This window comes from Anarrhichthys ocellatus, unplaced genomic scaffold (genome assembly GCF_004355925.1).
Source record: "Anarrhichthys ocellatus isolate YVR2014 unplaced genomic scaffold, GSC_Weel_1.0 scaffold25, whole genome shotgun sequence".
Classification (NCBI taxonomy): Eukaryota; Metazoa; Chordata; class Actinopteri; order Perciformes; family Anarhichadidae; genus Anarrhichthys; species Anarrhichthys ocellatus.
Window position 1 is genome coordinate 3,014,983 of NW_022280055.1, and position 21,465 is coordinate 3,036,447.

Genomic DNA, 21,465 nt, shown 5'->3' on the forward strand with positions numbered 1-21,465 from the left:
TGTGTGTGTGTGTGTGTGTGTGTGTGTGTGTGTGTGTGTGTGTGTGTTGTGCTTGAATTACAGTAGGACTAAAGAGATATATTTTGGTAACTTTCCCACCATTTATGTAGCCTCATGCCTAAACATGAAAAATCCCCCTCACAGCTACAGTTAGTTATGATGTCAACTGATATAAATAATGAAACTATTTATGCACCCTAATAACTAGATTGTATCCAGAGTACAGCTAACGTATAATTAATGGAACTGTCATGTGAAACCTGAGATCTGAGGCATGACTTGATAAACAGGGCTTTAGAATTGATCTTGGCATTCATGCGGCTCCGTCTGTTTTCTTTGGGGTTTTCTGTTTTCCAGCCAAACCTCAAAAGTCACAGAGACACGCTGGAAGTCATGATTGTGTTTGCGGTGGGACAAATGGTGTCACGGCTTGAGGCTGGCACATACAAATTAACTGACTTTGGGTCAAAAGCGCTTTTATTTTACAACTAATGCTGCAAGTAACCAAGCTTGTATTGAGGTTCTGTATTAACCATCTTAAACGTCCTCTATGTTACAAACCACACGGATTAAAATGTATTAATGATCACGTAAACTCAGGTCGGTGAGGAAGTCGGATTACTCCAAAGAATGCAAAAACTTTAAATAAACCATTTACCTTTATCCAGGTTTTCAAAGTCATTCAACAGAACATGTAATAAGTGCTTTAATTTAAGGCAGCTGCGCTCAAAAGTATGTGACGATGCTGTTTTTAAGAGAAGTTTGTTGTCATTGTCTTGTAATTAATACCTTTATGGAGATTCAGCCAGTAATTCTAAAATAGTGTACATGGTGTTTGAAAAACTTATGTCTCATGTTTTCTTCTTAGCAATCTCAATGAACTTGTTTTTTTTTTATTATTATTTTTACCATTGTTAGATAAGGTTGCTAGCTTCATCTCTATTTGCTTTTGAGACATAATTATATTATTACATTAATCTCAGTTAATCTCGCAACTAGTGATAGCTACTTCTGCCAACATGGCCATAGCAGCTATCCCTAGTAATAACAAGCCTTAGCTAGCAAAACTGAAGACATACAATTCAAATAGATGTAGTATAATGTAGCATGTAGCGTGCGATGGGAAATGTTGCAGAAGTTAGCGTTACTATTCCAGTAGAGGCTGCTGTGTTTTATCTGACTGACATTAACGTAAAGTTTAGTTTACATTAAGTTAGTTTAGACATCGTGTCATGTCCAATACAGAGTGTTCACGAGACTCACGGCTGCTGTGATGTGAACTACTAATGATAACTGATGTAAAAACATATGTGTTGCCTCCATCTGTCGCATGAGAACACATTTGGGCCATTTTATTTGCTATATCAGGACAGTGGGGCTGCTAATTTTATTATTTTTGGTGCGCTACTGTTTTATTGTTTGCTACATCCTGTTCCCTCTCCAGCCTCCCCTTGGGTATCATCAAAGTTTCATCCAACCTAAAAATCTGCGCTTGGTTGGATTGCTCAGAGTCAGTAGAGTCAGGTACTTTCCAAACTGTCAGTCATCCAAGACGGAGGTTAAACGGTGAGCGAAGAGGAAGTGAGGAAGGAGTTGTGAAAGTGTACATGCAGGAGATCTGCGTTTGTGTGTGAGTCTAGCTCTTTAACTTAAATTCTCTCAAAAGAACTTTGAAGCTGCATTAAGCAATACCTTTTTATAGTCGCACTGGATGAAATGAAATCTACACTGTAGACCGCAGCCGCGTCCAGGTCGTAGTTTTGGTTCACCGGCTCAAATGAAACCCAACAAAACGCACGTGCTCTCGCAAAAGGGAAGTGTACAACCGGCTCACACAAGCCGGGTGTACACTTTCTGTTTGGCGCAAAGTGACGGAGAGGCGAAGTGGCTGAAGAGACGTCGTCACATATAGCAATCCAAAGACATCCAGATATTTTTCTCAGGAGCTGAATTGAATTTACATTCGACATGTGGCCAAAAAGATGACTGCAAGTCCAGATTCCCCTGTTTCTGCTGAATGTGTAAGTAGTCAGTTGTTTGCTTAAACGTTAGCCGTAGGAGCTGATGTAGTGTCAAAGTAATTGTGCCTCATGCTGTAATGGTTAAATATTGCTTAATGCAGCTTTAATTTCGGTTAAAGGCCATGCGTTCACATCAAAGACACTGGTATCGGTGCACTCTTAATTTAATGTTAAAGAAACTTTCATCTTAATTCATACCATTATTTTGATTGTTTTATGTGCACAGTTTTAAGATTTGTGTGAGCTAATTTATTGCGGCGATAAGGTGTCGTTTTACATCGCTTTGATTTATTTTTTTCAAAAGTGTATTTTGTGTTTCCTGCAATTTATTGAGATTTATGGATGAAATGCGATAAACATAAATATCTTTATTTTATCTTTCCAGTGAAGTCACTTCACTTTTGTTTCTCGATGTTTCGTCACAACTTCAAGTTGAACGTGTTGCTTTTCACACATGCAGAATCTCTGCTTTTCATTTGAACGTATATACATTTTTCCACAGCTAAAACATGCGTGATGATAGTTGATAGAGATATTAGTAGTGATATTGTTTTTATGTAGAGCACAAGATTTTTGAAGCATTGTGTGCTGCCAGCTCTGTAATACTGTGAAAGTGCATTGAACGTTAGTTAAAAACACAAAAATGAAATATAGAGCTGAAGGGCTGTACTGTCAGCTTGTCCCTTGGTGTGATGTTTGGGCCCCTAAATTAATGTATCAGAACCGTGTTCCTGTTGAAGCACCCAGCTGTAAAAGTGGGCGCTGGTGTGGTTAAGTTTGTCCTAAGGCCCTTTTAAGTCCCCTTTTAACAGGCCTTCTCACCTGCTCATTACAGCCTTTGTGGGCTTGTTAGCACTAGCTAGCGTTAGCGCAGCCTTTGAGCTTGACATTCACCCCAGCTTTCCACTTTTCTAACTACCCATCTATAAAATGTGTTGGCCTGTCCGCCACCCACACACACATAAAGATCCTGCTGGCCTTTCAGAGCTGACACTAGATCAGAGTTTAGCATCATTAATGCTGGTAAGCTAATGGATAAGCCATTGAATTAGAGACAGGCGTACACACGGGGGATTGTTTGAGTGCATAATCAAACAAACCGCATACTGTCATCTCAATATTTTGCAGTGTCAACACAGCACTTCTGTTGTATATCATTTTAAAACCATACAAGCATTTTTTGTTTTTCTGAAGTTAGCTCGATAAACATTATTTTACATTATATGTAATTTTAGCATCATTGAGCACAAGGGGTTTCTCCCACATGTGCTCATTAATCATGAGCACGGTTAACGGCATCGATAGCGCTCCCCATCTCATCTCATTAGTGTGTGTTTGTGTGTGTGTTAATGGGAGCTGGGGGGTGTTTATTACACTGATCCAATGCAGACACACTCTGCTGGACGTACCTGCTCTGCATTGTACTAACAAGGGCAGGCGAATAGGTATGTGTTTGTATTGCAGTAGCTCTTTGATTGTGTGTGTATGCATGTGTGTTTAAGGCCTGTACTTGTGTGTGTGTATGGTTGTTATGTCTGCGGAGTCCTTTGATGAGTCCAGACGAGGGCCAGCAGCAGTTTTCTCAGACCTCGACTGTGCTCCGTCTGTTTCCCAGGAGATGGCGACCTCTGACCCCTGTGTAAACGCCCCCCCCAACCCCGCCTGAGGAGCCGGAGCCCTCCCCCTCCCCTCGCAAGAAGCGCGGGCGTCGGAAACTAGGGAAAACCAAGAAGAATAAGGGTATAGATTTAACACAAAGTCATATAATTCTTAATATAATATGACTTTGCCCTTTTATACAGTGATTAAAATGCCTTTGGATTACACAACAGCTAACTTACTGACATTTCAGAGGATTTAAGGATTTGAAAAGTTACCATCATGCTGTGTCTAATTTAAATATATAAAAAATAATGATCTGAAGAGGAATTGTTGTCAGTTTACCTGAAATTTTGATGGTCAAATTACGTTCAGATCGCAGTGTTTGAGGGCATTTCGACTTTAAATATGGGTGACGGAGCAAAGTGATGAAAACCATGACTTCAACCCCTCATTAAAGCTCTTGTTAAATCTGTACAAATGGACCATTTCCTGTAACCTTTCTTCTCCTGCAGACGAGCCAGACGACAGAAACTGCGACTCCCCCGGAGAGGTGAGAAAACCAGTTGCCGTCCTACTTCTGATGTGTTTTTGTTTTTTTACTTCCAAATATGAAGAAAAACCCCTCTCTCATAGTACAAGCAGATTCAAGTGAAAGTATATAACAATTGTTTTGTGTGTATCTATGTGCAGGGTGAGGCTGGCAGGCTGCGGAGGAGGCCAGTCCCCAGGGTGACTTTCCAGGCCGGAGATCCGTACTACGTCAGCCGGAGACAGAAAGAAGAAATGCTCAGCCGCTGGAAGATGGAGGTGGGAGAGAAACAGGTCTCAGTCTGTGTCAGTCTGTAGCTACAATAAGTTAGGCTTTTTATTTTCTTTAACACATCGACCAGATTAAACTGGGCCGGTTCCAAAGATCATCATTTGTTTATGTAAACACACTTTGTTTTTTCAATGTTTTGATGAATGAACTGGATCTTTAGATTGGGGCTTTGTATTGTTAAGCAACCAAAATACAGTAGAAGCTGTTTGTTTTGCTCTGTGTACTACTGAGTAGTCAAGTTAAGGTTAAATCAACCTTCACAACAGAAGCACACTGTGCTAAGTGTTGGGCAATATTGCTAAAGAATGTTAGCATGATTAGCAGTTGAAGTTATTGTGTTAGGGAACTCGATATATGCTGTTTTTTAAATTTTTTTTGTTAAATGTTCATTCTAAGCAAATAAAATAAGAGAGCAGTCATAATGATTAACTATTGAAGATTATTTGCATTATCTAAAAAAACAATGAAATGAAGCCTGCGAGCTAGTTGAGTCGACTATGCTGACGTGACACACCGCACACATTTAGTCCCGGCTGTGTTGCGTCCACTCGTTCGCTGCATGCCGGCTGCCACACTGCTCACTTTAAAGCTATGCTGTCATTTGCTGCCACCGCTGCTGCTCATCATGTAGCATTTCAAAAGCTCCACCTCCACCCCGGCATCCACCTGTAGGCTCTGACTCTACATCAGGGGGTTAAGTCAGCGCCGTCACAATGGTATGTCTCATTGGAATAGAACCGGACACATTGTTAATGTTAACATTGCCTTTATATGTGTTGAAACAAATCTTCAGCATATATAAAAAATATTCATCTTTGCCATCTGGTGATGCGTGGTTGTGTTTTGTGTTTTGTGTTTGCTTCGGACACAGTGAAGTGACATTGAAAGTGAAACGGTGCTTTTCCTTTCTGTGGCTTGTCTTTTTGAACAGAGTTTGACTTTGGTTGATTTTGATGTGCATTGCCCTTGAGGTGCATCAGTGGTACATTTCAGCACTTTATCATTGCTAGAAAACAGTGGTTCCCAAACCTTCTCCTCCCACACAACCTTGTCAGCAGGCCATAGCTGGAGTACCAGTGAGGTGCTCAGTAATAGTCTCATATTTGGGACTAGACTAGATTAAATATCTTCAAAATGACTAAAACACTAAAAAACACTCAATTTGAGATGTTTTGGAATTCAGTACCAGATTTACATACCTGTAGATATATATTTAAAAAACTGTAACATTATTATATTTTGGGGGACAGAGGGCTGCTGTTTTCAGTGAGGAACCTCGTAAAACCTACGATAAGCTAGACCTGCTCAGCACCAGACAGCAGGCAGCGGCAAAGTTACTGAATAACCTGTGAACATAGTGGAGCATTTAGCAGCTAAACAGTCAGATATTTCCCTCAGTAGGTGGTGGAGACCAAAAACAGAGCTAAGAGAGAGTAAATATTCAACTGACATTCATCAGCTGACCAGAAACACGACTCCAAATGAATCACAAGTCCAGCATTACTACTTACAAGGTGATAATATGTCAGTGCTATGTTTAAAGCTTAATAATCAGTTATTATTAGTGAATATACTATTCTGTTATTTGTAGCTCGGGTGACGCAGCAGAGCAGACATCTAGCACCCCGCCCCCTTGGGCCCTTGTGCTCGCTAGTTACTAGATGACGCACACACACACGCACACACACTTTTCTTACTGCCACTTTTATGTTTGAAAGGCATGGCTGCAGATGTGCTCCCTTTATCAGTCTTGATGGATTTTGGGCCTAAACTAGCTTCCATGTCGTATCCTGTCATCTAATAGAAACCTGACATTGTACGACGTCAACACACATATTAATCAGCATTATTCACATTGTCGTCATTATTGCACATATGACAAAAATACCAAAAAAAATACAAAATGACAAAAAAAAATTTATAGTTTATGTAGAATAAGCATCATTGTGTTATGGATTGTTTATTTTACAAAGAAAAAGAAAACCATGACAGAGAGTGGTTGGCCTTATGAGGACATACTGTATATAGCCAAAGGCACTTTATGTAATTACGCCCCTGAGAGGAAGTGTGTTTGAGTAAATATCTGTAGAAGCAAGAAAGTGTGCGCATGAGGAGAAGGTAAAAGGGAAAGACAGAATGACTGATAGAGACAGGATGTGTGTGTGTGGTCATGTGAGGAAGAGAGAAAATCATTCAGGTTGATTGACAGACTGTTCGCTGAAGTGCACAGGGATGTAGGAGTGTGTGAAGTAAAGTAAGTGTGTGAACTGAGCGCGTGTGGCTCTTTCTTTTGTTTAAACTTGGTCTGTTTCAGTCTGTTTGATGGACACAACAATTATCATCAAAAGCATAAAAAGCTGTTTTGTTTTGATCAAGCTGTCATGATTTTTATACCCATTACCTCTGAGTCGTGACTATATTTAGTAAGCATACATTTAATCTTTGATCTGCCTTCAACAACAGCTCTTCATTACTTATGAGGCCTTAAATATGAGAGGTTATGAAACACAAATCTTTCAGGCAAAAGCTGTGGTGAAAAGTACATTCAAAATAGTTCATGCTTCTCCTCCACCACATCTCAGATGCAAATATTGCATGTGTGACTTCCTGTCAAAACTATCTTCCTATCTTCTCACATACTGACTCATCTCCTACACTGTTCTCAAGATGTATGTTCTACACGAGTGTAGTGAAAATTGGGTCAAAAGTTGCTTCTTCTAATAACTGTATTCATTTGAAAGTATGAAAGACAGGAAGGAAGGGAAGACGTTTAAAAATATAATAAATAAAGTCAGCAGAGAGGAAAATAGAAGCACAGAAACACATCTATAAAATAAAGGAAGGAAGTTGGGGGGGGGGGGGGGTATTGAAATCTCTCTTCAGGGAATGGACCACACATTAATGTAAAAATACTAAGTAAAAGTCCAGCCTTTAAAATCCTAAAGTAAAGTATCAGCAAGATGTACTTTAAATATCAAAAGTACTCAGTCTGCAGAAGGATGCCCTTCTGTAATTGATATTAATAAATATGAAATTATTAAACGTCGATATTGATGCATCAATGCTTAAGCAGAATTTTAGTGTTGTGGCTAGAAATGTGTTGGTACTTATTCCTGTGGTTCCCAACCTAAGAGTCAGGCCTCCTCAGGGGTCACAAGACATCTGAGGGGTCGTGAGATTATTAAAAGTTGTGCTTAACACTTTTGGACTTTTCTTTAACTTTTTTTACCTCTTTGGGCCTCAAACAATATTTAAAATGAAATCCTCTCAGAAGTTTAGCGGGTGTTGACACTGTAGCCAAAAATATTGTGAACCGTTGCTTAAATCTTTCGCAGTGCATTATATTTTATAAGTGTATCATTTCATTCGTGCGATCAGAGACTTCTTTACTTATTTAACTGAGAAATGCAAAGAAACCAAATGAAAGCAGGCAAGAAAATAAAGGTGAGAAACAAACCAAGAGACTTAATAACTGAGATGTAAAGCCAGGAAAGAGATGGATATTAACAAAGAGAGGGAGTGAAAGTAGAGAAAGAAACACTGAGAGAAAGTGTGTCCACTTGTGTGTGTGTGTGTGTGTGTGTGTGTGTGTGTGTGTGTGTGTGTGTCGGACTGAAAGAGAGAGGTGAAATCTGTGACTGAGACAGAGGTTAACCAGTTCCAGGTTTCTGTCTGAGTGTGTGTGTGTGTGTGTTTGCTCTGTGTCAGTTGAATTGCAGCCATCTGTTAACACCCCCATCAGCATCCCATCTCGCTGCTGTCTGATGAAACCTGGTACTCTCTGAAAAGCCTTTTTACAATTTTAGGTTGAAAAAAAAATGACCTGGCATCTTTTTTACTTCATGTCTAAAGTTACAGTAAGAAAATAAACAGTGAGCACTGAGGCTATAGTGTACTGTGTGTACTAGGGGGGGGGGGGCTTTTTCTTATCCCTTTAGAAACAACATTGCCGTAACCTCATTTTCAACTGATTTAATTTGGCAAGTCACACACAGCGCACGCTCTCAGCCGTGACCCTGTTTTCACCTCTAACCACCCGGTGTGATGCAGAACGGCAGAGTACGTCACACACACACACACACACTTTCTGTCATGGGATCTGATCAATGACAAACAAATATATCACAAACTAGCGAGTTAAAGGTACCCTTACTTTTTTTAACAGAAAACGTTTATGTATCCTTGTTTACATCAGCTAGTAGGAATGTAGGTCAGCTGTTGAGTGTTTTATGGCTGCAACCAACAATTATTTTCATTACTGAATAATGTTTTAATTGACTTTAATCACTTCTTTTATCTATTAAATATCAGAAAATAAATATAAATATGTATTATTTCCCAGAACTTATAGGTGACACCTTCAGATTGCTTGTTTTTTCTGACAAACAGTCCAAAACCCCTGAAACATTTTAAAAGCTGTCAAATATGACAAAGGAAGGGGACACATTCTCACATCTGAGAATCTAAAACCAGCAAACTTGTATATGTCAAGCTTCCGTGTTTGTCAGCTTGATTTGGAGTTCTTCTGCCCTCTAGTGGCCCAAAAATGATAATTAGTGCAGCTGTAAATACATTTTCTTTCCTCTTTATTTCACACAATCAGTATGTAGACGTTCTGTCTGTTCTTCTTTCTGTAACTCTAAACTGTCTCGTGTGACACGCTGTGAGGTCCTGACCCCAACACATCCTATTGCCTTGTCAACTCTGAGGCTTACCTAACCTTTGACCTCAGTGCCCGTCCACACCCCTATACACACACATGTACACACAAGCCTGGATTTGTGTGTGTGTGTGTGTGTGTGTGTGTGTGTGTGTGTGTGTGTGTGTGTGTGTGTGTGTCATCACAGTTAAACCCCCCAGGGCTACCAGACATAACTCCGTGTGTGTGTGTGTGTGTGTCTGTGTGTTGTTGAAGTTCATCTAAACATCTGTTAGGTGAAGGATCCAGTACATCACACACTTCACTGCTGCGGCCAATCAGCAGAGAGGAAGAGGGTAAAGAAGCTTGAGGGCGAGTTTAGCCGAGGAGACACTCAGAGAAGAAGAGGTGGAGGAGGTGAGAGAGAGAGAGAGAGACAGATGAAGAAAATGGCTGAGAGAAAGAGACTCAGGGAGGAAGGGCTGCATGTCCGGCATGTAAGTCATTTTCTTTTCTCTTACATGTGTGCACATGTTGCAGATGATTCTAGTGTGTGAGGGAATGTGTGCTTTTTTAAACAGGAAGTGTAGCAAGCTCTTTCTGTTATTGAGACGTTTGCTTTCATGTTAGCTGGAGTAAAAAGGCGTTAAATTCAGGGCTGGTGGCTTTGTGACAAGTGCTTGAACACATGGAAGAGTTTGAAAGAGATTTAGAGAGAGTTTGATTGTCAGAGGTCCTTTAGTTTACCTTCTTTTAATTATTTTGTTTGTTTGAGGGAAGACAGAAGCGCAGATATAATAGTAAAAGTGTTTCCCACTAAACCACTGGCAGCAATGTATGAACCATCACACCCAACCTTTTAGTGTTGCTCTGACAAAATTTCACGCCCAAATATATCAGCTAATAACTCCGAACTGTGATTCATGGTTGTTTCGTTAGAATTGTCTCTGAATGCAGCATGCTACTGCTGGAAAAACAAAATATCCTCTACTCCACCAAAGAAGTAAAATGATTCAGTTATTTACAGGAAAACAAGCAAAGATTAGAGGGAAGGCTAAAAAGTAAGCAAAGCAATGTTGCCGAAATACGCCCCAAATTTGGGAAGCATTGCTACGTGGAACGCAGAGAAAACAGAACAGTTTTTAATAAAAATCGTCTTTGAAAAGTAGTTCATGCCCTCTGAAAATACTGCTTGGTCATCATGGCAACTACCATGACATAATATTTCTTATTTCTGCTCAAAATCTGTTTAAAACAATAATAACAGAACAAACGATTTGGTGCCACTGCTATAAAAACCAAACCACCACAAAGTATAAAGTTGCACGGTTAACATCAGGCTATTTTATGACAAGACGGATTTTTTTTTTAAAATCTTGTTTTATTTTATTTTGTTTGAAAAAGACAGATGTTAGATCAACGTTTTTGAATCGTTTTACACTCTTCTGCTCACCAGAGCGGTGTTAATATATTGAAAACATCACAGAGCCACAAGAAGTGATATTTGTTTTATTGATAAAACATTTCCCACTATCTGCAGAGGCACCTAAATGGCCTTCTTACATGTTGATAATTAGAAAATAACCAAATCATTCTGCCACAATCAGGTCCAACATGTCTGAAGTGTCCTTAAGCATTCATCAGAGAGCTGCTGTTTGCTCCACGTTATTATAAGAGACCCCCGGAGAGCGTCACGGAAAACCACTGATTGTGTCCCTTTAATGTGTCCCAAGGCTGCGATCGATGCTAATGAAAGAGCAGTCACTGTGGACAATGTGTGAGAGGGTCTTAACTGTGCTGTGTGTGTGTGTGTGTGTGTGTGTGTGGAGCAATGTCGGGTTCATCTCGAGGTCAGGGTCAGTCACGCTCATAAATGGGGGTGTGGTTTTAAGAAATGGCTCATTGACCAGGTCGTTGGGTGAAGGGTCAGGGGTCAAGGGGGCGGCGCTCAGAGTGAAAACACTGACCAGGCCACGGGGTTCGTCAGAGTTCAAAGTCGTAACTCACAACATTACAACCTCTCTCTCTGTCCGCTCTGACCACTGCCGGCCTTTATTCGGCCTGTGTTCTTCTGCACGCCTCAACACCAATCAGTTCAAAAGATCACTTTTTTTATTTTTACACGACATTGCATTTTCATTCTGCTGATTTTAGCAGCTCACCAATCCGTATCAGTATTTGCACACACGTTGACCAATAAGAAACAAGATAGTGTTGTACAGAAATGCCAAATATACAGAATGTGTGAGTCTAATTTAGCTTATGCCATTAAATTGTAATATTCAAATAATAACCAAATAAATAGATCAAATTTAAGGGATTCTTATCTTTTCATGTTATTTTTTAGGAATTAGCTATAAAGTACTTTTGGGCTCAAAAGTACTTTTGGGCTCACCGACCTTTCTTAAACAAGTTTTAATGGATTTGTATAATTCAGTTGTCATTCTGTGTTCTTGATATTTATGTCTCCTACGCTCTTCATAATGTTTAACAATTAAAAGAGTATTTATTAAGTTGAGTTTGAAGGCAAATACAGAAGCCTCAGATGGGCACAAATCAGAGGAAACAATCATACAAATCAGACGCTAAGTAGTAGTTGCATGGTCGTCTGTAATTTTGGTTTGATGTCCATTCGACTTTGCACTCAGTAATTATGAAGCTGGCCTGATTTAAGGAGGCCATCCTTTGTGCGACAATAGATGTGGGGCTTTGTATGTCACAGCTGCTTACAGTATGTCTGACTTCTGCTCTGTGTGCACTTTGTTGGTTTGTGTGAATCATAAGCTTCTGTATATAGCAAGTAGTTTTAATGTGCCATTATATATATAAGTTGAACTTTGGCAGCAGAGGTAATGTTCTTGCCTTCAATGAGTTGCTGCAGAGCTGAAGCCTTCCAGTTAAAATGCTGCGAACTGACCTAATTACTGTACTTTTTATAGGTTAGTAGGTCATTTAAAATCTCACTCATTCTCCAGCTCAGTGTACAGAATAACACACTTTTTTTTTAGTCTAACAAAGGGAAAAAGATAGACACCACTTTTGTAAATATCTGCATTTCAAATTGTGATATTTGCTGTGAAAAGTAATCTCTTTACAGTGCAGACCACCTTTCTCTTCCCGCAGTATAGAATCAGACAGACGTAACACGAGCAGCATCTCTCTTCGGTAGCATTAAGTTGACCCTCAGAGTGTTGAAGCCCGAGCAGATGAACACAGACCCGTCTGTCATCACTGAGTCATCCGCATCCCCGAGAGCAGAAAGCTTCCCGATGGAGTGTTTCCGTCAGCTGATGTTGCCAGGCAACAAACACAGTGTCATCCAGTGGGCAGGATTTTTTTTGGGGCTGATATCTCGTAGCAACACGAGTCAGGTCCAAAAGTCTCGTAATGAGATGATCCCGTCCAGATGCTGACACTAATTATCTAATTTCCCTCCCAGCGACCAAGTGTGGGTGAGATGAAACTCTGGTCCCTGATGATGCAAGAAGGAATATTGAAAGTTTAAAATCTATATGTAGACTTGATAATAAGTACATTAATAGATAATGATAGATATCTAAAAAAACACACAAAATAATGAAGCTTTACAAAAGCAGATGTCACTTTAACTCTAAAGTTTATGTTAATTATATATTTGCAACATCAACATGTTTTGATTCTGTAGAATACATACTGATCATAGGAAGCTGTTTTAACAGTTAATATACAAGCAATCAGACGTCAATCAAACTGTGATTTTGGGTTGTGATTACCAATTAAAGTATACATAATATATAAACTATATATATACACATATACAACAAATATCTTTCTTAAAATTGAATAGTTATTTTTTGTTTTCAAAGATATTTCTCAAGCTGTTTCACCACCGATCCACAATTAATATGTGTTCCCTTATGTCAAAATAGTGTATCGTGCATTTAGTGTAACGTTAAGTATGCATACTAGCTTGAGTGTACTTCCTGCTGTCACCTTTTGAACACATCATTGATTCACACGGACACTTCCGTTTGGTTGTAGGAAGTAGAAATCCAGACTTCTCGTTCAGCCCAGATGTTTTAGAAACTAGTAACGACATGTGGAGATTCCCTCACAGTGCACGCGTATGTGTGTGTGTGTGTGTGTTGGTCTGTCTATGATCCGTGTAACAGGCTGATTAGGATGTTATGAGGTCAAAGGTCAACAGGAGCAGAGGGAGGACTGAACTCATAACCTCGAGGTCAAGCGGAGGAGAGAGCTGTCACGACCCGACACTCTCACTTTTACTGTCTCACTTCCACTTGAATTTATGCCCCTCATCCCTCCTCTTCTTCACATGTTTGTTTCCTCCTTTCAGTTTTTTTATTCCTGGAGGAATCGTTTCACTCGTTTGGTTTGATAGGTGAGGGTTTTCAACCAAATGCTGGAGTGGAAACCAAATTGTTATCTCTCGTAAGAAGACAACTCTTTTTAGGTCAGGGAAATGCTCTGGAGGAGTCGTGTTTCTTTTAACATCTGGGCCACAGTGAGATTATTGCGGTGTAGTAACAGTGAGGTCATGATTATTTTAAAATTAGTCTCTTTAGAAGACGAGCGCTCGCTGCTGTGTTTCTTTCTGCGCTGGACTTTGCCAGATATCGCTTGTCTGTATTTTATTCCTCAGTTTTTTACTCTCTCTCTCTCTCTCTCTCTGTCTCTCTCCTGCGCCCATTGAACTGCCTCCCCACAGCACCCTTTCTCCCCACCCACTTCCTGTTTAGAGGAACAATTAAGGGATTGTTCCCACAGCCCGCGGCTCTGAGGCCTTGATGTAGAGCAGCCACCACATCAGCTGAACATAAAACATTAACTGTTTAGTCCTTGCTGTCCTTGAAGGACAGCGTTTGTGCCCGCAGACCAACAGGAGTAAAACAAAAAGATTGTGATAGACGAGCCACTCTTGAGGAAACACAGTGATCAATGGGGACACATTGTAGCTGATATGACAGACAAAACCATCATTCAGTGTTGAAACTTTGCCTGTAACTCATCCTTTGCACATTTGGGTTTGATAATGACATGTTGGCATAATATTTACATCTAATTAAAACACATACCTGCAAATGAAATGACAGTGATGACTTTAAATACATTAGATTCAATGAGATTCATTGCACACTGTAAATACAACTACAACGAAACACAATGTAGCATCTGAGCATTTGATTACATTAAAACTAGTTGGTAAATAGCTACTAAAACTCTGCCACATAATACAACTTGATTTGAATACGGGATATCACGTTTGATTGATTGATTGATTTATAGTAGAAGAGGAAGTTGTAATGGCATTTGTTTGGATGACATCTGTGATTTAGTTCAACAGTTAATCATTTAATTTTCATTATAAGTTAATAGATGTTGTCTATGCTCAACAAAAGTTGCCAGAGTCAAACTAAATATCTTACAATTGCATTTTTCTCCAACTTAAAGGGTAATCATGATATTCAGTTTATGATAATATGAACATGTGGAGGTGTTTTACCCAAAAGGAAAATTTGACACAAAGTCATCCTGTTGTCTTTAAGCAAACATAGTGCAGGTGTTCATAGTAAGACAATACAATAAATAACAGATAGTAGGTCTTTAATTATCATATCATTTCCACAGCACAGAATAAATATTCACCACTTGAAATGAGAGTCAGTTTGTCTTATTTTCAAGTAGCTCATAGAGAATTAATGAGGAGTTATTGCCTATTAAACTTGAGTGTTAGTCCCACGGGGGCGCTGCTTGTGTAGCTTTTTATTGTTTTGTGCCGTAGTTATAACTATATACGGAGAAAAAGAACGCAAGGCTAGATAAACAATGCAGCGAGCTGAAAAATCACAAAGACGCATGTTGAAATAAGTAAGTCAAATAAAATGGTCTCTGTTGTTTCCTCACAGGCAGAGCGACGGGCGTACAGAGAGGCGGAGATGAACATGATGGACGATCTGTCAGAAGGCACCTTTCAGAAGGAGGAGGAGTCAGCCAGCCCAGCCCCTCCCCCTTCACAACAACAAACAGCCCCAGCCTCACCAACAGTTGCTGTGACGCCGGAGCCAGTTGCCAGGGGAGAACGGGCCACGCCCAGGGAGATAGAGTACCAGGTGATTAATTACTATTATTATATTTGATTTTTCGATTTTTCGAGCTGCTCAGCACGAAGCCCCTTCGGGACGTCTCATCTATTATCATGAGTGCAGGTTAGAACTGGACTCACCTTGTTTTCTGTGTTGCTACAGGATGGCCGGGAGTTTGGCATCGGGGTTCTGGTGTTTGGGAAGCTGCGAGGTTTCTCCTGGTGGCCCGGCAGAATCGTCTCCTGGTTGATGAGCGGCCGAAGTCGAGCTGCAGACGGGACTCGCTGGGTGATGTGGTTTGGAGACGGCAAGTTCTCTGTGGTGAGTAGGTTTAAATAGTATGATCAAATACTGGCACAGTGTGTGTTAAATCACCAGCAGAGAGAAGCCTTTTGTTCTCAGATGAAACTTTGTGGAGCAGATTTGATCTTTTACTTTAATTTGATAGAAGATGACCTTGGTTTTTTTCCTTTGTCTTTTGGGAGATCTTTCCAAAAAACGTTCTCACTGCTGCACACAAAATGACCTTAATTAAAGATTTCAAGGACTTGCTGAGAAGCGGTTTCACCAGTTTGTTCTCTAATCATTTCTGGCATTTCCTTTCGATCTTGATGGCACTCATTATATACTGTATATATTTTGTTTTGCAGGTTTGTGTGGAGAAGCTGATGCTTCTGAGCTCTTTCTCATCTGCATTCCACCAGCCCACCTACAACAAACAGCCCATGTACCGGAAAGCCATCTTTGAGGCTCTGCAGGTAACAAACCCACCATTTTCACTTTGCTCCTTCATGTCAGGGAGCGTGAGGTTTGGAGTCATTTCTGATCACATTCTGATCCTGAACTTATCGTGTTTCTCTCTGGATGAGAGAAAGACCAAAATATAAATGTGCAGGTCTAAAGGTCACATTTTACTCATTCCCTTCTTATGTAACAAGATCCTAATTTGCATTTGTGGAGGTGGTGTTTTCATCTGGCTCTGCCCACAATGTATAAGTGGTAACATGTGGGTACATCTCATATTTCTGTGGGTTACTTTAGTTTTTTCTTGTAAGTTATACAGCACACGTGATCATTTACTTTTTCAACACTGTGTTATTATTCACTCCGAATTCGGTAAAATTCTAAACAACCAGCTACGTATTTGTACATTAAAACCTGCACTTATTTTTAATTTTTAAAGTTTGTGTAGAGCCATAATTAGCATATTTCTCCTTCTTATGTATTTGACATGTTGTCCTGTTTGTTTACCGTGTGTTTATCTTGTGTGGAGGTGGCCAGTGTCCGGGCGGGGAGGCCAGTTCCTTCCTGTGATGCGAGCGATGATGCAGACGGGGTGGAGACTCAAACCAGACAGATGATAGAGTGGGCCATGACCGGCTTCCCACCCAAAGGTCCACAATCACTGGAACCTCCGGAGGGTATACACACATTTACTTTTATATATCATTTACGGGAGTGATCGTCTAAAACATACACATCCTGCAAATACTCCTCAGAATGGAACAGTGGTTAAGATGTGTTCATGTGTGTGAACTTCATTGTGTTACATTGGAGATTGTTACTCCCCTACTATATTTAAGACCACTAATGGGCACTTCATTCTGTTGTTATAACCCCACAGAGGAACGAAATCCATATAAGGAAGTGTACCCAGAGATGTGGGCGGAACCTGAGGCAGCGTACACGCCTCCACCCGCCAAGAAACCGCGCAAGAACTCAGCTGAAAAAGCAAAGATCCGAGAGGTGATCGACGAAGGGACCAGAGGTAAACACACAAACACATCTCAGATGAAGCGGCTTTTATTAAGAATTCAAGAATGTTCAGAGAGAGCACCTTCACTAAGAGTAAATGTTGAAATATAATCCCAAGAAGTTTTACGTTGGCTTAGAGAGTATTTTGGTGAGCAGGAAACCCCTTTATTTGTGATTCTTCGCATAGTTTTCCTACAGCAAAACATCCAGGATATTTTATCAGAAATGGACTAATTTTACAAGAAAAAAAAATCATAATACTCAAAAGAGAAGGTAACCTTTATTACAACATTTACACTTTCTTGGCCTTTTTATGAATTGTCTTTCAGTGTTCACATTCATGGTGTGTTGATGTGTTCTCTTTTGTTCCAGAGAGACTCATATGTGAGGTCAAAAAGAAGACCAGGAACATAGACGGTAAACATTTCAGATTTCTTTCAAGCAGCATTCTTTATTGTAGACTTGAATTAAAGAAGTATTTAATTATGTCTTCTTTGTTTTATACAGTGTTGTTTTACACCATAGAGTATAGAGATTAAAAGCTCATTTATATCATCTTCCTCTTACAGCAAGTTATATTTTCGAATAAGAATAATTCAATGCTGTACTGGAGTGAAGGCTAAAATGTATATTGTTATTGATCAATAAGCATATTGGGGTTTATTTAAAAAGTGTCTTTGTGTGTTTTTTAATTCCTCCATTAATGTAATCAAAGGGCTAAACAAAGTGTTACGTGTAATAATGCAATCATGTCTGTGTCTGTGTTTGTTCAGATATCTGCATCTCCTGTGGAAGCCTCAACGTCTCCATAGAGCATCCTCTCTTCGGAGGAGCAATGTGTCAGGGCTGCAAAGTAAGAAAAAAAACAACATTTCTCATCTGAGTTGCACTTTGGGTCGGTCTGTAATTTGACACTCTTATTATGGACTCGTATGAAATTGATATAATAATATTGTGAGATAATTTTACAACATTATGTGGTCCATATAAATAAATAAATCCAGCAAATTACAGTCAAAAACAAAGCAAAGAAGTATTTATTTATTTTACAACAGTTAATTACATTACATAAAACAACAAATGCCTCAGCCTCTGGAAGCAATTAAGATATTGTTGAATTATTGAACATTGAACATTGGTTGAATATTGGTGACGTCTGTGATATTACGTGGACACACCGAAACAGCAGAAGCACAAGCTTTCATGATGGTGGACAACAAAGACATGCCCCCCCTCTCTGCCTCCCTCCTGACCGCTTTGTTTCTCTGGCAGAACTCGTTCCTGGAGTGCGCCTATCAGTACGACGATGACGGCTACCAGTCCTACTGCACCATCTGCTGTGGAGGCAGAGAGGTGCTAATGTGTGGCAACAACAACTGCTGTAGGTCAGTACCAAACTGTTTATATACACTGGTGAGTTAGACGCTGGCAAGCAGCTTCTACTTGTTGCCAGGACAAGGTTTTGGATTTCACGTCGACATAAAACAAGTTACCCCAAAATGTCAAAGCGTGATATAAACGGAATGACTCCATTTATTTGGCAATTGAACCGGACGACTCATGAGGAGCAGATTTATTTACGTGAACACACATTGTGTATTTTGGCACCCAGGCTCTGACCTCATCACTGCAAATATCCAACAGCTCCAAACAGCAGTCATTTGTCATGCAGTGGTGGAAGAAGTACTCCGATCTTAGTAACAATACTACACTGTAAAAATACTCAATACTACGCTCAAAGTATGGAGAGTGTCCCTAGAATAATCATAACTTTGTGTTTGATTCATTTAATTTAATTATTATTTTAAATAAAGGCATTTTCACCTTTATTTGACAGTACAGTTTAGAGAGAGGGGGCGATGACATGTGACCACCACTGGAAGCAGCATTCAGATATTTTACTGAAGTAAAAGTAGCAGTACTGCAGTGCAGAAATACTCTGTTACAAGTAAAGGTCTCGCAGTCAAAGTACAAAAATAGAAGCTTCAAAATATACTTAAAGTACCAAAAGTAAAAGTACTCATCATGCAGAATGGCCCATTTCAGAATAATATAATGTATATAATAATATATGATATCACTGGATTCTAATGCACTAATATGTACATCATGGTAATGAGCTGCTGGTAAAGATGGAGCTCCTGGAACTACTTTATATACTGCTGGGTAGCTTAGAAATGCATAATAATACCTCAAAATGTATAACGCAATTTATATTTTGTGTTAATAACCTGCAATATAGCTAATATTGCCAATGTAGTGGAATAAAAAGTTAAATGTTTGCTTCCAAAATATAGTAGTAAATGGTAATGATCAACTAATCTATAAGTACAAGTATCTCAAAATTGTACTTGACTGCAGCACTTACACAGTAAATATACTTTACATTGACATTGCACCGATGTAGATGCTGAGCACAAAGACAGCTGTAGTTTAGCCTCTCCCCAAGAAAGTACTATTTGTCAGGTGTCATGGTGAGTTTGTGTGCAGATGTTTCTGTGTGGAGTGCGTGGATCTGTTGGTCGGTGCCGGCGCGGCAGCGATAGCCATCAAAGAAGACCCCTGGAACTGCTACATGTGTGGCTCACGGAGCGCCTGCGGCTTACTGCGGCGACGGGACGACTGGCCCTGCAGACTACAACACTTCTTCGCCAACAACCATGAGCAGGACTTTGTGAGTCTTGACAGTCGCCTTCTTTCCATTCATTTCAGTTCTGGTGTTCATATACATTACACATTACACAACCTGAAGATTCATTTGAGATGCAGGTGGCAAGCACTTCTGTCCTGGAAACTGCTCAGAACCCCCCTTATTGTCACTACACTTAGAATAGCCATACATCCTCTGAATGACCAAGGTCTCTGGTTGGTTTTATACAGCAACATCAAGTTTAAAGAGATGGTCTCACACTATGTGAACTTCATCGCACATGATTACCATTGGTCTTATTGGATCCACAAGAGTCTCAGCTTTCCAGTCACACCCAATGTATGCAATGTGTAGGCATGTCTGTATAGTGGAGACTCGTGGGTACCTATAGAAAACATTTTCTCTCAGATATCTTGAGGTGAAAGGTTAAGGGATCCGTTTGAAAATGGCCATGCCAGTTTTCCCCTCCTCAAAATATCCTTAACTTTGTGAGGTTATTTATTCCAGATAAGCGAGCGCGACATGTACCAATGTACAACGTTAGTATCAATGGACGCCTTAGTCGTCTAGTTTCATCATCTATGATACCAGGATGTCCATTCCAGCTTTAGAAATCTGCTACATCCTGTTAAAGACAGTAATGTTATATTATGATGATTTTAAATTATTATTAAGTTAATAGCTTCCTTGAAAGACAGATAGAGAGAGATAAAAGATGCAGAATGGTCCATTTCACAATCATATATATCACATTACTGGATGATAATTATTGATCTATGACTATATTCATCACTTTAATTTTGCAGCTGTCAAGGGTGGAGCTAAGTTTAATTAGAAGTAGAAAGTAGCATAAAGTGGAAACACTCAAGTGAAGTACATTACTTCAGTAAATGCATGTGACGGCAGCTGTCATCATGTATCCAGGTACGTTAGGGGTCATTCAATTTGCTTTGAAATGATGGTTAAAATACTAAAATATATATTCAATAATTGTATTTCCTTCAATTTTTGGGGATTTAGTGTCTGCTTATCATACTCCATCTCGCATCTTCAGACTACTACTTATATACTTACATGTATTTCTATACAATACTACGGTACACCTCATTACACCAACTCAGTCCTGACAGCATGATGGCTGTGAATTTGATATATTTGCCATCGTAGTCTGATCTGCTACCATAACCTTTGCTAGGGGAACTAGGTGAAATACATCACAGTCAAACATTAATATCCGGGGATCAGCGAGGCCTCTGCTCAGCTATAAATGATCCATGAAGGCTAAAATATCAGAAGCATGTTTATATCAGATCATCATCATGAATAAATCTCATGTGTTATGAGCAGCTCTCTCTACACACTGTAAAGCTTAATATTTAATGTTCTTCTCATCGATGTTTCTTCTCCTCTTTCTTTTAGGAGCCAGCCAAGTTGTATCCTCCAGTTTCAGCAGAGAAGAGGAAACCAATCAGAGTTCTCTCCCTGTTTGATGGCATTGCCACAGGTGCGTTACGTGTAGGGCTGCAACGAACGATTACTCTCATTATCGATTAATCAATTTATTAATAGACAATGTCGGTCAGTCGCTCCACAACTTCTGTTCAGACTGAAATGTCTCTACAACTATTGGATGCATTGTCGGAAATGTTTGTACAGACATTCATGGTCCCCTCAGGATGAATAATAATAACTTTGGTGAACTTTCAACTAATTATTTACCATCATCATTTTAACTCGTCCAATACTTTGGTTTACGACCGTGATCACCCCCCCAACATGAAGAGAGCTCTGTTGTGAAGTTTGCAGATGACACGGCAACAACCTACAGTTCAACGTCAGTAGAACAAAGGAGCTGATTGACCACAACACTTCAGAGCAGCAGCTTTCCTCAGGCT

General features: G+C 39.8%; 1 protein-coding gene across 1 annotated transcript in view; it reads left to right on the top strand.

Moving 5' to 3' along the window:
* Positions 1–21,465, top strand: part of LOC116391297 (DNA (cytosine-5)-methyltransferase 3A-like) — a 46,862-nt gene that overhangs the window by 16,861 nt on the left and 8,536 nt on the right. The window contains 14 exon segments of the mRNA XM_031861748.1: positions 3,637–3,669; positions 3,671–3,761; positions 4,136–4,173; positions 4,314–4,430; positions 14,989–15,192; positions 15,328–15,486; positions 15,816–15,923; positions 16,439–16,586; positions 16,790–16,933; positions 17,293–17,337; positions 17,694–17,773; positions 18,193–18,305; positions 19,411–19,594; positions 20,990–21,074. Of these exon segments, the coding sequence (XP_031717608.1) occupies positions 3,637–3,669; positions 3,671–3,761; positions 4,136–4,173; positions 4,314–4,430; positions 14,989–15,192; positions 15,328–15,486; positions 15,816–15,923; positions 16,439–16,586; positions 16,790–16,933; positions 17,293–17,337; positions 17,694–17,773; positions 18,193–18,305; positions 19,411–19,594; positions 20,990–21,074 (1,549 nt within the window).